The sequence below is a fragment of the Bombina bombina genome, chromosome 6 (assembly GCF_027579735.1).
Source record: "Bombina bombina isolate aBomBom1 chromosome 6, aBomBom1.pri, whole genome shotgun sequence".
Classification (NCBI taxonomy): domain Eukaryota; kingdom Metazoa; phylum Chordata; class Amphibia; order Anura; family Bombinatoridae; genus Bombina; species Bombina bombina.
In genome coordinates, this window is record NC_069504.1 from 726,264,951 (window position 1) to 726,280,688 (window position 15,738).

At 37.9% G+C, this 15,738-nt stretch overlaps 1 protein-coding gene across 1 annotated transcript in view; it reads right to left on the reverse strand.

Moving 5' to 3' along the window:
- The window catches only part of AP1M2 (adaptor related protein complex 1 subunit mu 2), a 100,597-nt gene that overhangs the window by 82,055 nt on the left and 2,804 nt on the right, over positions 1–15,738 (reverse strand). The window contains exon 2 of the mRNA XM_053717928.1: positions 6,948–7,104. Within this exon, the coding sequence (XP_053573903.1) occupies positions 6,948–7,104 (157 nt within the window). The remainder of the gene's footprint in view (positions 1–6,947; positions 7,105–15,738) is intronic.

The window sequence follows — 15,738 nt, forward strand, 5'->3', positions numbered from 1 at the left end:
GTACAATGAACTCGCACCCTCAACATTGTATAGCCCTATCTCTGTCCCCAGAGCTATGGAAGATGGCAGTGCTATACAAATAAATAATAATAATAATAATAATAATAATAATAAGCATCTCTTTAAAGTTGTGAGACCATTGAAACAGGACTAATGCTGTGAGTATTTATCATTGTTATGGCGATCACCTTACAGCTGTACAGACAAAGGATCCCTTGTTTTAACAAGAGTATTTCCTCTTTGAAGTAAGGGGTTTATGCCTATCTATGTATTGAGGGGGTGTGACAGATGGCTACTCCACCCTAATGGCTTTGTTCCAAATATCATGGTTCTATTAGGAGACCACTGTACCATGGTGATCACCTGATAACCAAGAGATTATAAGACCCCTCATTTGAAAGAGGATATTTCTATATTTTATTTGATGAGTATTGTGTATGTGTGTGTGTGGTGTCTACTGAGTTTAGAGGATAGGTGCTGCTTGGTGGCTGGTGTTACAGGTGATTAATGATGTTACATTAAATCACCTGAATATTAGTAGGGCATGCAATGCCCCCATTTCATGTACTTCTGTTTGGTGTTCAGGCTAAGATATGAACTCCCTAAAAGGGCCTCTACCTTTGGAGACTTTTTAATTGTGGGACAAGCATCATGTAACATAACACCCAAACCACCTTTGCGATACTATGGATGAAGAAAAACTAGAGGTCTTTCCTGGTCTTTTCAATAAAGAATGAAGAAAATGCACCACTTACAGAAGACAACTTTGTGGTGTCCTTTATACAATGCAACAAAAAGTGGAGAGTGAGGTTTGAGTACTCAAACTATTATTTTCCTTGGCAATAAGGTCCTGGTTGCCTTAGGCGAGAATGTGTACTGTGTCTCTCTGTTAATAGCATTTGCTCATGCCCAGTATTTCAGAACCTAGTAATGTCCCATCATTGTCAACTAATAACTCACAGTTTTTTGCAACGCTTTTAATATATAGCGCTGCGGAATCTGTTGGCGCTCTACAAATACCTGATAATAATATTTGGAACTAATATGCCAGACACTGTGTTCTTATCTCATCCTCCTCACACCTACAGCAAACCATCTTTACAAAAGTAAATATCTGGTTGAACAAAGAACTTTGTTATCCCTGGCAGATAAAGAGGGAAGCAAACATATTCACTAAAGGGCATTTATTTAAAGTTAGAGAAATACACAAATATTTCAATACATGGCACATACTACATAAACACATCATGCACATAGGCATTTTTTACAATAACAAATAACTATGGCCTAGATTTAGAGTTGGGCGGTAGCCGTCAAAACCAGCGTTAGAGGCTCCTAACGCTGGTTTTTACCGCCCTCTGGTATTTGGAGTCAGTCATTAAAGGGTCTAACGCTCACTTTTCAGCCGCGACTTTTCCATACCGCAGATCCCCCTACGCCATTTGCGTATCCTATCTTTTCAATGGGATCTTTCTAACTCCGGTATTTAGAGTCGTGGCTGAAGTGAGCGTTAGAAATCTAACGAAAAGACTCCAGCCGCAGAAAAAAGTCAGTAGTTAAGAGCTTTCTGGGCTAACGCCGGTTTATAAAGCTCTTAACTACTGTGCTCTAAAGTACACTAACACCCATAAACTACCTATGTACCCCTAAACCGAGGTCCCCCCACATCGCCGCCACTCGATTAAATTTTTTAACCCCTAATCTGCCGACCGCCACCTACGTTATCCTTATGTACCCCTAATCTGCTGCCCCTAACACCGCCGACCCCTATATTATATTTATTAACCCATAATCTGCCCCCCACAACGTCGCCGCCAGCTACCTACACTTCTTAACCCCTAATCTGCCGTCCGCACGCCGCCGCCAGCTACATTATAGCTATGTACCCCTAATCTGCTGCCCCTAACACCGCCGACCCCTATATTATATTTATTAACCCCTAATCTGCCCCCCACAACGTCGCCTCCACCTGCCTACACTTATTAACCCCTAATCTGCCGAGCGGACCGCACCGCTACTATAATAAAGTTATTAACCCCTAATCCGCCTCACTCCCGCCTCAATAACCCTATAATAAATAGTATTAACCCCTAATCTGCCCTCCCTAACATCGCCGACACCTAACTTCAAACATTAACCCCTAATCTGCCGACTGGAGCTCACCGCTATTCTAATAAATGTATTAACCCCTAAAGCTAAGTCTAACCCTAACACTAACACCCCCTTAAGTTAAATATAATTTAAATCTAACGAAATAAATTAACTCTTATTAAATAAATTATTCCTATTTAAAGCTAAATACTTACCTGTAAAATAAATCCTAATATAGCTAAAATATAAATTATAATTATATTATAGCTATTTTAGGATTTATATTTATTTTACAGGTAACTTTGTTTTTATTTTAACCAGGTACAATAGCTATTAAATAGTTAAGAACTATTTAATAGCTAAAATAGTTAAAATAATTACAAAATTACCTGTAAAATAAATCCTAACCTAAGTTACAATTAAACCTAACACTACACTATCAATAAATTAATTAAATACCTACAATTATCTACAATTAAACCTAACACTACACTATCAATAAATAAATTAAATACAATTCCTACAAATAAATACAATTAAATAAACTAACTAAAGTACAAAAAATAAAAAAGAACTAAGTTACAAAAAATAAAAAAATATTTACAAACATTAGAAAAAAATTACAACAATTTTAAACTAATTACACCTACTCTAAGCCCCCTAATAAAATAACAAAGACCCCCAAAATAAAAAAATGCCCTACCCTATTCTAAATTACAAAAGTTCAAAGCTCTTTTACCTTACCAGCCCTGAACAGGGCCCTTTGCGGGGCATGCCCCAAAGAATTCAGCTCTTTTGCCTGTACAAAAACCCCATACAATACCACCCCCCCAACATTACAACCCACCACCCACATACCCCTAATCTAACCCAAACCCTCCTTAAATAAACCTAACACTAAGCCCCTGAAGATCTTCCTACCTTGTCTTCACCATGCCAGGTTCACCGATCGATCCAGAAGAGCCTCCGATGTCTTGATCCAAGCCCAAGCGGGGGGCTGAAGAGTGATGTCCATCCTCCGGCTGAAGTCTTGATCCAAGCGGGCAGAAGAGGACATCCGGACCGGCAAACTTCTTCATCCAAGCCGCATCTTCTATGTTCTTCAATCCGATGACGACCGGCTGATCTTCAAGACCTCCATCGCGGATCCATCCTTCTTCTCCGACGACTTCCCGACGAATGACGGTTCCTTTAAGGGACGTCATCCAAGATGGCGTCCCTCGAATTCCGATTGGCTGATTGGATTCTATCAGCCAATCGGAATTAAGGTAGGAAAATTCTGATTGGCTGATGGAATCAGCCAATCAGAATCAAGTTCAATCCGATTGGCTGATCGGATCAGCCAATCGGATTACATGTTAGAGTACATGTTAGAGTGTTAGGTGCAGACGTAGGAAGTGTTTCCCCATAGCAAACAATGGGGCTGCGTTAGGAGCTGAACGCAGCTTTTTTGCAGGTGTTAGGTTTTTTTTCAGCTCAAACAGCCCCATTGTTTCCTATGGGGGAATCGTGCACGAGCACGTTTTTGAAGCTGGCCGCGTCCGTAAGCACCGCTGGTATTGAGAGTTGAAGTTGCGTTAAATATGCTCTACGCTCCTTTTTTGGAGCCTAACGCAGCCATTCTGTGAACTCTCAATACCAGCGGTATTTAAAAGGTGCGGCCAGAAAAAAGCCAGCGTTAGCTACGCACCCCTTTGGCCGCAAAACTCTAAATCTAGGCATATGAAAATCAACAATTTTCTTTCATGACTCAGATAGAGCATGCAATTTTAAACAACTTTATAATTTAATTCTATGATCAAATTTTCTTTGTTCTCTTGGTATCTTTTGTTAAAAAGCAGGGAAATAGTTTCAGGAGCGAGCACGTGTCTGGATCACTATATGGCAGCAATTTTGCAAGAATGTTATCCATATGCAAGAGCACTAGATGGCAGTTCTGTTTCCTGCCATGCAGTGCTCCACACGCACAGGGGAAAAGTATTGGGGAATGGGGTAGAGGGCCAGTAGGGTAAGTGAGAGTTATCTGGGGGCTATTTTTCAGTAAAATTGTTTTAATGTAATGTGAGTTTAAAGGGATATGATTTTTTTTCTAATTTATTCTTATTTTTTCATTATCTTGGCATCTTTTGTTGAAAAGCAGGGATGACAGCTCAAGTGTGTGCATTTGTCTGGGGCACTATATGGCAGGAGATTTGCAAGAATCTTATCCATTTGCAAGAGCACTAAATGACAAAGCTATTTAGTGTCATGTAGTGCTCCAGATGCCTAGATATCTCTTTAACAAAGAATACCATGGGAACAAAACAAATTTGATCATAGAATTACATTGGAAAATATTGCATGCTCTGTCTAAATCATAAAAGAAAATGTTTCTTTAAGTTCCCAGTCAAATATTAAAGGGACACAAACCCAAATTAGAGTAAAATAGCATGCTCTATCTGAATTATGAATGAAACAAATTGGGGTTGTGTCCCTTTAAAAAGCACGCAAATTTATAAATTAAACTGGCCGACCCGACAGAACTTAATATAATATCTTAAAATATAATACAACTTCTTTAATGGGGGGTTACATTCTTTGTTTCCATACTGATTGGAAACATAAAAATAAGTTTAGTATATAAGTATATATCAAAGATGAAAAAAAAAATTAAAAGTCAAAAGTAGACATTTATGAATCAGAGCATGTAATCTAAAAAGAATGACATTTTTTCTAATGTTTTATATCTAAAATACGGAAAGTTTAATTTAACCCTTCATGTTTATTAAATGCTAGAGTTTTCATTCCTAAACAAATTATACAAATTAAATTCCTCAACCTCAGAGAATTTGACAATTATAATAATCATTTTATTTTCATAATTTCTGTGCTTTTTAGCATTTTATTAGAAAACTCTTGCATTAACATTAATATTTTAAGGTATTGGGGAAAAATATACAAATATATATATATATATATATATATATATATATACAGACATCCCAACCTTCAAAAACTCATTTCAGGGAGGTGACTTCTCCCACTACTGCGCCGCAAACCCCCACCCCCTCCCAGTTATATATTGGACACCTTGAAACCCTAAATAAGATAAAGACGTATCATTAATGTAGCTTCCCACTAAAGTCAAATTTAAAAAAAAGTAGCTTTATTGCACAACCACATACAACAAACCTATTTTCCAGTGATCGTACGCTTGTTGAATGCTCAAATATTTTAGAATATGAAGTTTAATTACGTGCAGTAAATAAGGTAGCATTTGTGTTTTATTTTTATTAAACTCAGTGGGGGCTTTTTGGTTACTGATGCATGCTTTGAGGGTTCTATAACATCCCAGCAACTAAAGGCATTCCTTAAAGAAACACTTTTCCGGATTTGGGCCACATTGGATCAGAGTATTTGGAGTTTCAGGGAGATTGCATTCCATTTGCTGGCATCAGGGAGCCACTATTACAATCAGGGAGAGTCCCTGAACTTCAGGGAGACTTGGGATGTCTGTGTATATATATATATACACCAACTCTAAAAAACTTGCGCTAACTTACTGATTCAATAATAGGCTTAAAAATACAATATCTCTCACACCAATATAAAATAATATTTGTTATCTTCAGTGCTTTTATATATTTAAAAATCTGTGATTTGCTTTTCTTCAGTAATGCTTACCAATACATTCGTTGTACATAACTTTATTTGGTATTTATTATCACTAGTTCATTTCATTCGCAGCCTTGAGAATAACCAAAAAATTAAATGTAATATTTCATTAAGTAAAAAATGTTATATATATATATATAAAATCAATCCGATAGAAATAATCTCTTATACATTTTCTGATATTATCTCACCTTAATGTCTCTGGGAGTATGGTAGAAGTCTAGTATTCACGTGTTGCTTCTTTAACTTTATATCAGGATCTCCCCAACTTCCTTGTGAGTGTGGTGCAGCTTCACAGTTCACTGAACTTTGCAGCGTATTTCAGAATCGATAGTACTATAAAACAAAAAGAATAGAGAGCGCAACCACGACTCAAGGTAAAAGTATTTAATTCCACTTTGCGCATATGAATATACTGCATTTACAGGATTAAAAAAAAATTACAAGCGTCTCTTAAGATCTCACACAGTCCCCGGTCCTCCGGTCTCAATCAGCTGTAGCTGTATACTTGCTCGTTTCCGTTTCCGGCGTGTGGACTTGGTATTTGTTCCTTTACTCGGTGCAGGAGTTAATTCAAACTTTCCTTTCCAAATACTATTATTCGACTGGATCAGCTATTGAGACCGGGGACTGTGTGAGATCTTAAGAGACGCTTGTAATTTTTTAAATTTTTTTAATCCTGTAAGTGCAGTATATTCATATGCGCAAAGTAGAATTAAATACTTTTACCTTGAGTCGTGGTTGCGCTCTCTCTTCTTTTTGTTTTTTTTTTATATATATATATATATATATATATATATATATATATATATATATATATATATATATATATATATATATATATATATACTCAGTATATATAAATAAACTTAGTAAGCACCGGTTTAAAACACTGCTTCATAAATATGAGTTGGAGGCTCAAATGAGTGAGCCTGCAACCAAGACTTTTGGATAGTGATAAATCTAGCCCACAGTCTGAGGAAGGAGATTATGTCCCCAAAACGTCACTAACATCAATAAAATAACTCCAATAGTCCACAAGTCCCCAACTTGTAATAAATAAATTTAACATTGTGTGAATTAGTAACTTTTTGAATTACCTTAATTTACCCTATTTACCCTAGTTTGATCTGAGGTTCTAAGCACCTAATTCAATTTATTATTGGCCTTCCTAGGTAATGGACAATATGAAAAAAGGATACAGTATAGATTGCTGTATTTGATCCAGAGGAAGTGCACTTTTCCGTGTGTCAGCAATGGCGTCAGGTTACCCTCCTCCTCCCTCTGCACCACCAAGGGCATGAAATGGTCAATCTCTGTCATATTAATATCCCCCTTATAATTTCTGCAGATGAGGGGCTATAGAACAGAGAGCAAGGGTTAGACAATGCTATAAAGATTAAGCAATACTTGCATGAATAAAAGACCATAGGGTAATTAAAAAAAATAAAAAAAATGTTATTTTAATTAATATGATTATCAAGTCAATGTTTTACAGATTAAATAATATAGGTCTAGATTACAAGTGGCTGGTTATTGCTACCATGAAATAACGGTAGCAATTAGTGCTTATAAAATTAACCAGAGATCAGACCCCCACCACCCCAAAATCAAGTGTAAATATACTTTATCAAAAAATGATCACCTAAATTACATCAATGGGGAGAGCGGGTCCGAAAAAAGCCTAACACCTGCGATTGCAGAATGAAAAACTCCGTAACGCAGCCCCTTTGATGTCCATGGGGAAAAAAAAAGAGTTAAGTTTAAACCTAACACCCTAACATAAACCCCACGTCTAAACACCACTAATCTGCCGCCCCAAGATCGCCGACACCTACATAATGTTATTAACCCCTAACCTGCTGTTCCCGATATTGCCCCCACCTAAATAAAACTATTAACCCCTAATCTGTTGCTCCCGATGTCGCCGCCACTATACTAAAGTTATGAACCCCAACATCGCCCACACTATAATAAATCTATTAACCCCTATTCCGCCGTTCCCCGACATCGCCGCAACTAAATAAAGTTATTAACCCTTAAACCTCTGGCCTCCCACATCACTACCACTAAATAAACCTATTAACCCCTAAACCCACCAGCCCCCCACATCACAACAACCTAAATTAAACTATATAAACCCCTAAACCTAACCCACACCCTAACATAACCCTAAGCCTAACCATAAACCTAAACCTAATACCCCCTAACTTTAACATAATTCAAATAGAGCTAAATTATTAACTACATAATTCCTATTTAAAACTAAATACTTACCTGTGAAAAAAAACCTAAGCTAGCTACAATATAACTAATAGTTATATTGTAGCTAGCTTAGGTTTTATTTTTATTTCACAGGTAAGTTTTTCTTTTTTTTTTAAACTAGGTAGACTAGTTAGTAAATAGTTATTAACTATTTACTAACTACCTAGTTAAAATAAATACAAACTTACCTGTGAAATAAAACCTAAGCTGCCTTACACTAAAACCTAACATTACAAAAATTAACAAACACTAAAATTACTAAAAATAAAAAACCTACCATTACAAAAAATAAACAAAATTGTACAAAATAATAAAAATAATTCCTATTCTAATACCCTTAAAAAAAACAACCCCCCCCCCTAATTTAGAATAAACTACCAAGGGCCCTTAAAAGCGCCTTTTGTAGGGCATTGCCCTAAAGTTAACAACTCTTTTGCTACAAAACAAAACAAACACCCCCTAACAGTATACAAACCCCCACCCCCCAAACCACAAAATAAAAATAAAGTAAAACCTAATCTACCCATTGCCCTGAAAAGGGCATTTGTATGGGCATTGCCCTTAAAATTATCAAAAATTATTAAAAATTAATCCTATTCTAATACCTATTTAAAAAAAAAACACCCCAAAATAAAAAAAACTAATCTAGAATAAACTACCAATTGTCCTTAGAAGGGCCTTTTGTAGGGCATTGCCCCAAGTTAAACAGCTCTTTTACCTGAAAATAAAATACAGACCACTAACAATACAAACCCCCACCCCTCCAAATCCACAAAATAAAAAAACCTATCTAAAAAAAACTAAACCAACCATTGCCCTGAAAAGGGCATTTGTATGGGAATTGCCCTTAAAAGGGCATTTAGCTCTTTTACGAATGCCCAAACCCTAAAATAAAATAAAAAACCCATCCAAAAAAAAACCTAACACTAACCCCCGAAGATCCACTTACAGTTTTTGAAGTCCTGCTTGAACGATCTTCATCCAGGCAGCGAAGTCCTCATCCAGGCGGCGAGAAGTCTTTATCCAGGCGGTGCAGAGCAGGTCCATCCTGAAGACATCCGGCATGGAGCATTCTCTTCATACAGTCGCTGCCGTACACTGAATCTTCAATGCAAGGTACGCGATTCAAGATGGCGTTCCTATTGGCTGATTTGATTTTGGAAATTCAAATTAGCCAATAGGATGAGAGCTACTGAAATCCTATTGGCTGTTCAATCTGCCTAATCTGCCGTCCGCCCACATTGGCGATGTGGGAGGACAGCGTATTAGGGGTTAATAATATTTAACTAGTGTTTGCGATGCAGGAGGGTGGTGGTTTAGGGGTTGATAACTTTATTATAGTGGTGACAATGTCGGGGAGCGGCAGAATAGGGGTTAATAAATTGTATTAGTAGCAGCAATGTCGGGAGCAGCAGATTAGGGGTTAATACATTTAATTTAGTGTTTGCGATGCAGGAGGGCCTCGGTTTAGGGGTTAATATGTAGTTTATGGGTGTTAGTGCACTTTGTGACAGTTTAGTTATGAGTTTTATGTTACAGATTTGTAGCGTAAAACTCATAACTACTGCTTTTAGATTGCGAAACGGGTCTTGTCGGTATAGGCTGTAACGCAAGCTTTTAAGCCTCCCCGCAATACTCGTAATGGCAGAGCTATGGAAGTCCCATGAAAAAACATTTTTACGTGTGCGGGACTGACATTGCATTACAGGCTAAAAGTCTTGCGGTATAGCTATACCGACAAGACTTGTAATAGCTGCGGTGCTGTTTTAACGCTGAAATTACAATTTTTTCAGCGTTAAAACACGAAAGCACAACTCGTAATCTAGGTGAAAGATCATAGCATCTTTATTTTTTAATAAAGTAACCAGACTTTGCAGTTTTTGGGAGCTAAAGTTCAGCATAACTGAAAAGTGCCTTTACATTGCAGTTTATGGGAACTGTGTGTTCCCTGTAAATATATATATATATATATATATATATTTATGTGTTAATACGTGTATATACACATATTTACCCAAAAAATATATATGTATATAATCATATAACAAAAACATCCAGGTTCAGTGCACTCACTGTTACAGCCACATCCGCCGGGGTGCTGCGTAAAGGATATACAGCAATAGCAGTTGATCCCTCTGAGGGGAAGAAAAATGCTTCACTCTCCGGTCTTCAAAAGTAGGTAAAAGCCTTTAATGTTACTTCACAACAATTAACAGCAAAGGAAGGCCATCCCAAACGTTTCGGTACCAACGGGTACCTTTTTCAATGGGTAGAAAACAAATCCTGTGTCATAAAAGCCTCTAATCAACCCACACACCCACTCACCTATTTAAATCCCCCGGTGCAAACAAGACTTCCGGTGCTCGCGAGGTGCCGCCCACAACACGCGTCATCATTTTGACATCAGAATACAGACAGCATGGCTAATTAACATAGCCTCGCCCTCATGTAACGAGGGTCACATTCACGGCACCACGATTGTGTTCGACTTCACCTCAGTAGCACCAAGAAGCCCCCAATTGACTACTTACATTTAAAACAATATCTTAAGAAATTCAGTATATTTAGATAGTAAATACAATCCAATATACCGCATAATTTTATTATTAAAAGTGTTAGACAACACAAAGGTACCTCTAATACAATACTAACATTATATGTAGCCGGACTACCAATGAATTAATGAATTTCACATCTTACTAAAGACCATATAGTCAATATTAATCCAAGAGGCAACACGTCTATCACTGTAGTAACAAAAAAAAACTTTTTTTAGATCTAGATAGTTAGCATGCTTCAGAGCATACTGGAGTATGGTAGAAATCTTTTAGTGCAGGCAACAACACACTCACTACTTAGCAGTTCACTGATTTAAAGGGGTATCGATCCCTGTGGTATGAATGTCACTTAACATTAGATCTAACTTTTTCAAAAACCAAGGACAACCTAGATCGATCAATCATAGAAGCCTCATTATAAGAATACATTATAATCCAATTGTACATTCAACCCTTTAGGGGTCACAGCATCGAGTTGGTAGATCCAGGATGCTTCCACTTGAAGGAGTTTTTTGTTCCTGTCTCCCCCTCTCCTCAGGGGGGGCACATGATCTATTAACATAGTCCTCAGGATAGCTGACGTATGCCCAGCTTGGAAAAAATGCCTGGCAACTGGTTGATCAGATGTCTTCTTGTCAATCGCTGCTCTTATGGCATGACGATGATTCGCCATTCTCTCTCGAAAGGTGGTAGAGGTTTTTCCCACGTAGACAAAAGAGCACGGACACATCAGTATATAGATAACATAGGTACTTGTACAGAATAATCTGCGTATAATTTTATATTTCCTCCCTGTGCAAGGACGATGAAAATGAGCCCCAGTGAGCATGCTATTGCATGTTGTGCAGTCTCCACACTTATAGCACCCTAACTTCCTCTTGGCATCCATCCATGTGCCCTTCTCATAGCACTTCACAGGATCATTGTGAACCAAGATATCTTTTAAGTTAGATGCTTTCTTGTAAACCATGCGTGGGGCTGTACTACGTACAAATGGGAGTGATTTGTCTGTTTTCACAATATCCCAATTTCGCTTCACTGATTCTGCCAATGCTTTCGATAGGGGATTAAACGTTGTAACAAAGTTAATGTTACTATCTAAACTATCCATATTTTTCAGTTTGTTCCGTGGCTGTAACAGTGTCAATTGATCATATTGTGACAGTTCGGTACACGTTTTTTCAATATCCTTGGCTTTATAACCATGTTGTTTTAGTTTAACCTTCATCTCTTCTTCTTGGGTATTCCTGGTACTAGCAAGTGTATTGTTGCGTGCGACTCGTATAACCTGAGAGGAAACAACCCCCTTCTTTTGATGCTCTGGATGATAACTAGTGGATAGTAATAGTGAATTCCTATCAGTGGGTTTGGAATAAAGAGATGTAGTGAATTTGTACCCCTCATTGTCAGAATTAATGGTAATGTTCAGATCTAAAAATGGAATTGTGTTGTCACTGTATGCAAATTTGAAGCGAATAGTTGATTCAAGTTTGTTAAGAGTATGAACCCAGTGAGTTAATAATTCTGCCGACCCTCTTCATATCAAAAATACATCATCTATTTATCTAATGTATAATTTGATGTTGCTTACTGCCAGAACATTCATGACAGTAGTCTCATACCAAGACATGTAGAGATTGGCATATGCAGGAGCCATACTGGAACCCATAGCAGTCCCTGCTAATTGTAGAAAAAAATCTCTTTCAAATTTGAAAAAATTCTTCTCAAGGCAGAAGATAAGCAGTTCGAGCAGGAACTCTATGGGTGGTCCTGCATATGCCAATGATTTACTAACCATCGATCTTACAGCCTGTACACCGCCCCCATGTGGGATGACAGTGTACAGACTGTCAACATCCATGGTGACCAATAGGTCACCAGGTTCCAACCAGTCCAAGCTCAACAGCCTTCTGATAAGTGAGGGAGAATCCAGTATAAAGGAAAAGGATTCCTTAACAACTGGCTATAAATGATGGTCTATAAATACAATGTCAGGGTGCCAGGAATCAGACTGAGACGAGAAATGCAAAAATAATCACACCTTTATTCATAGCAAAAAATAATAAAAAGTCCACAAGTCAAATAACAAGCCAGGAGACAAAACCAGAACTGGTAGTCAGACGAGCCGAGTCAGGAGCCAAAGCGAATAGTCAGACGAGCCGGAATCAGGAACAAGGAAAACAGCAGAGTCAGGAACAAGCCAGGGATCAGGAACCAGGAAGGACGTCAGGCAGCCAAGTAATACACAGGAACTCTCACAAACAGGTCTGAGACAATGCAAAGGCAAAGCATACTGAACAGAGGCCCTTTAAATAATAAGTGATGACATCACAATTCTGAGACTGCATCCTGTCTCACATGGATGATGCACACCAGTCTGGCCATAAAAGGAAGTGTAGGAAATGAGCAGCATCCCCCTCAATGCACCATAGTCAGGAAGAGAGGTGAGTAAAATGGCTGCCAACAGCACATGGCAAACAACAGGGAAAAAACCCTGACATACAGCCACCTTAGAACATAAAGAATCCCGAGCAGACACAATGGGTCTGCCAGGAGGTTTTATCAAGGTTTTATGCACCTTGGGCATTAAGTATAAAACAGGTATCACTGGAAAGGAGGTAGTCATAAAGTCAAATTCACTTTCATTGATCATCCCTGCTTCAAAGCCACATTTTAGAATATGGTCCAATTCTTTTTTGTTTTTACATTTGTTTAAAAATAAGGAGTTAACCCTCTATACAAACTGCCTTATATGCTGGACTTTCTCTAATTTTATCCTTGTCTGGGTTAAGTTTACCCAGTGTAACATGGAGGCTCTGGGGTATACCCAACATAATATATCTAATGTTGGAGAGGATTGTGTTAACAAGGACTCTTGTTTTCACTGAAGCTGAACGGATTCGGGTATCAACTGATTTGCATGAGCTGAGGGGAGAAACACCCCTTGATGTTTATCATAAGTTATTGAATTTGCAAAAAAGGGAGATAAATACACCGCATGCAGGTGGTGATCTATCAAATTACCACAAAAATAAGAGCATACCTCGAGGGTTTCGGGTAAAGAATATTCCTACCATAGGAAGTTCTAACCCTGATTTTTGCAGAAAATGGTGTTCTATTTTGAACAAATGCTCATATGACCTTATTTTGTTCGTAATTGAAGAGTCTAATAGGCTATTGAATTTAATCAGTATTGAAATTAATGAGGTTAAACAAACTAGCTACCATACCCTGACTGATGATACTAGCGAAGATTGGATAAAGAAATTACAAGGACAGGTTAATAAATACAAGAATGATTTGCTGTCTTTTAAGAACAATAAATTAACCACTGTAGAAACAGATTACAGGGAAAAAAGAATATATAGGTGGCTGTATGATAGGGAAGACACTAGATTCCAATCCAGACGTAGGAGACAATTTAACAACAAAACTAATATTGATACAGTTGACAGTAGCGGTGGTGACTCGTCCGAATGTGATGTGGATGTACCTAACAGTGCTAGTGGTAGTGGACTCCCTTTAGGTGAAATAACCACAAGATTGTCCAAGAAACCCCCCCTTCCTACAAAAAGAAACGACACAGACAATATGTCAGAAGGGGAGGATATAAAGAAAAAGTCCACCAAGAAGAGGTAAATATTATCCACAATCTTAGTGATCGGCCCCTTAGTGATAATGAGAAAAGCCTTTTGAATAAAGGTTTGTCCTTTGTCCCTACACCAAAAATAGACAAATTCCACATGAATGTGGATATCTATAAGCTGCAAAGACAGCTGAAAATTAAGGATTTTTTTTAAGGACAAGGAACAACCAGTATCCAACAAGTTTAAACCTCAGAGCAGTTTTGATCCTGTTAACCTTAATCCCTCTATACGTAGCTTTACCTAACCTCACTAAGGGTGAGAAGGATGCATTACAAAGTCTGAAAAATGATCACTCAATTATCATACATCCTGCGGACAAGGGGGGCTCAATTGTTATCCAGAATTACTCTGACTATCGTGATGAGGCCTATAGGCAACTCTCAGATAACAATATTTATTGTAAACTTAGGGGCAATCCTACGATATCTTTCAAAAAAGAATTGGACCATATCCTAAAGTGTGGCTTTGAAGCAGGGATGATCAATGAAAGTGAATTTGACTTTATGAATACCTCCTTTCCAGTGATACCTGTTTTATACTTACTGCCCAAGGTGCATAAAACCTTGATAAAACCTCCCGGCAGACCCATTGTGTCTGCTCGGGATTCTTTATGTTCTAAGGTGGCTGTATTTATAGATCATCATTTACAGCCAGTTGTTAAGAAATCCTTTTCCTTTATACTGGATTCTCCCTCACTTATCAGAAGACTGTTGAGCTTGGACTGGTTGGAACCTGGTGACCTATTGGTCACCATGGATGTTGACAGTCTGTACACTGTCATCCCACATGGGGGCGGTGTACAGGCTGTCAGATCGATGGTTAGTAAATCATTGGCATTTGCAGGACCACCCATAGAGTTCCTGCTCGAACTGCTTACCTTCTGCCTTGATAAGATTTTTTTTCAAATTTGAAAAAGATTTTTTTCTACAATTAGCAGGGACTGCTATGGGTTCCAATATGGCTCCTGCATATGCCAATCTCTACATGTCTTGGTATGAGACTACTGTCATGAATGTTCTGGCAGTTAGCAACATCAAATTATACATTAGATAAATAGATGATGTATTCTTGATATGGAGAGGGTCGGCAGAATTATTAACTGGGTTCATACTCTTAACAAACTTGAATCAACTATTCGCTTCAAATTTGCATACAGTGACAACACAATTCCATTTTTAGATTTGAACATTACCATTAATTCTGACAATGAGGGGTACAAATTCACTACATCTCTTTATTCCAAACCCACTGATAGGAATTCACTATTACTATCCACTAGTTATCATCCAGAGCATCAAAAGAAGGGGGTTGTTTCCTCTCAGCTTATGCGAGTCGCATGCAACAATACACTTGCTACTACCAGGAATACCCAAGAAGAAGAGATGAAGGTTAAACTAAAACAATGTGGTTATAAAGCCAAGGATATTGAACAAAACGTATACCGAACTGTCACAATATGATCAATTGACACTGTTACAGCCACGGAACAAACTGAAAAATATGGACATTTTAGATAGTAACAT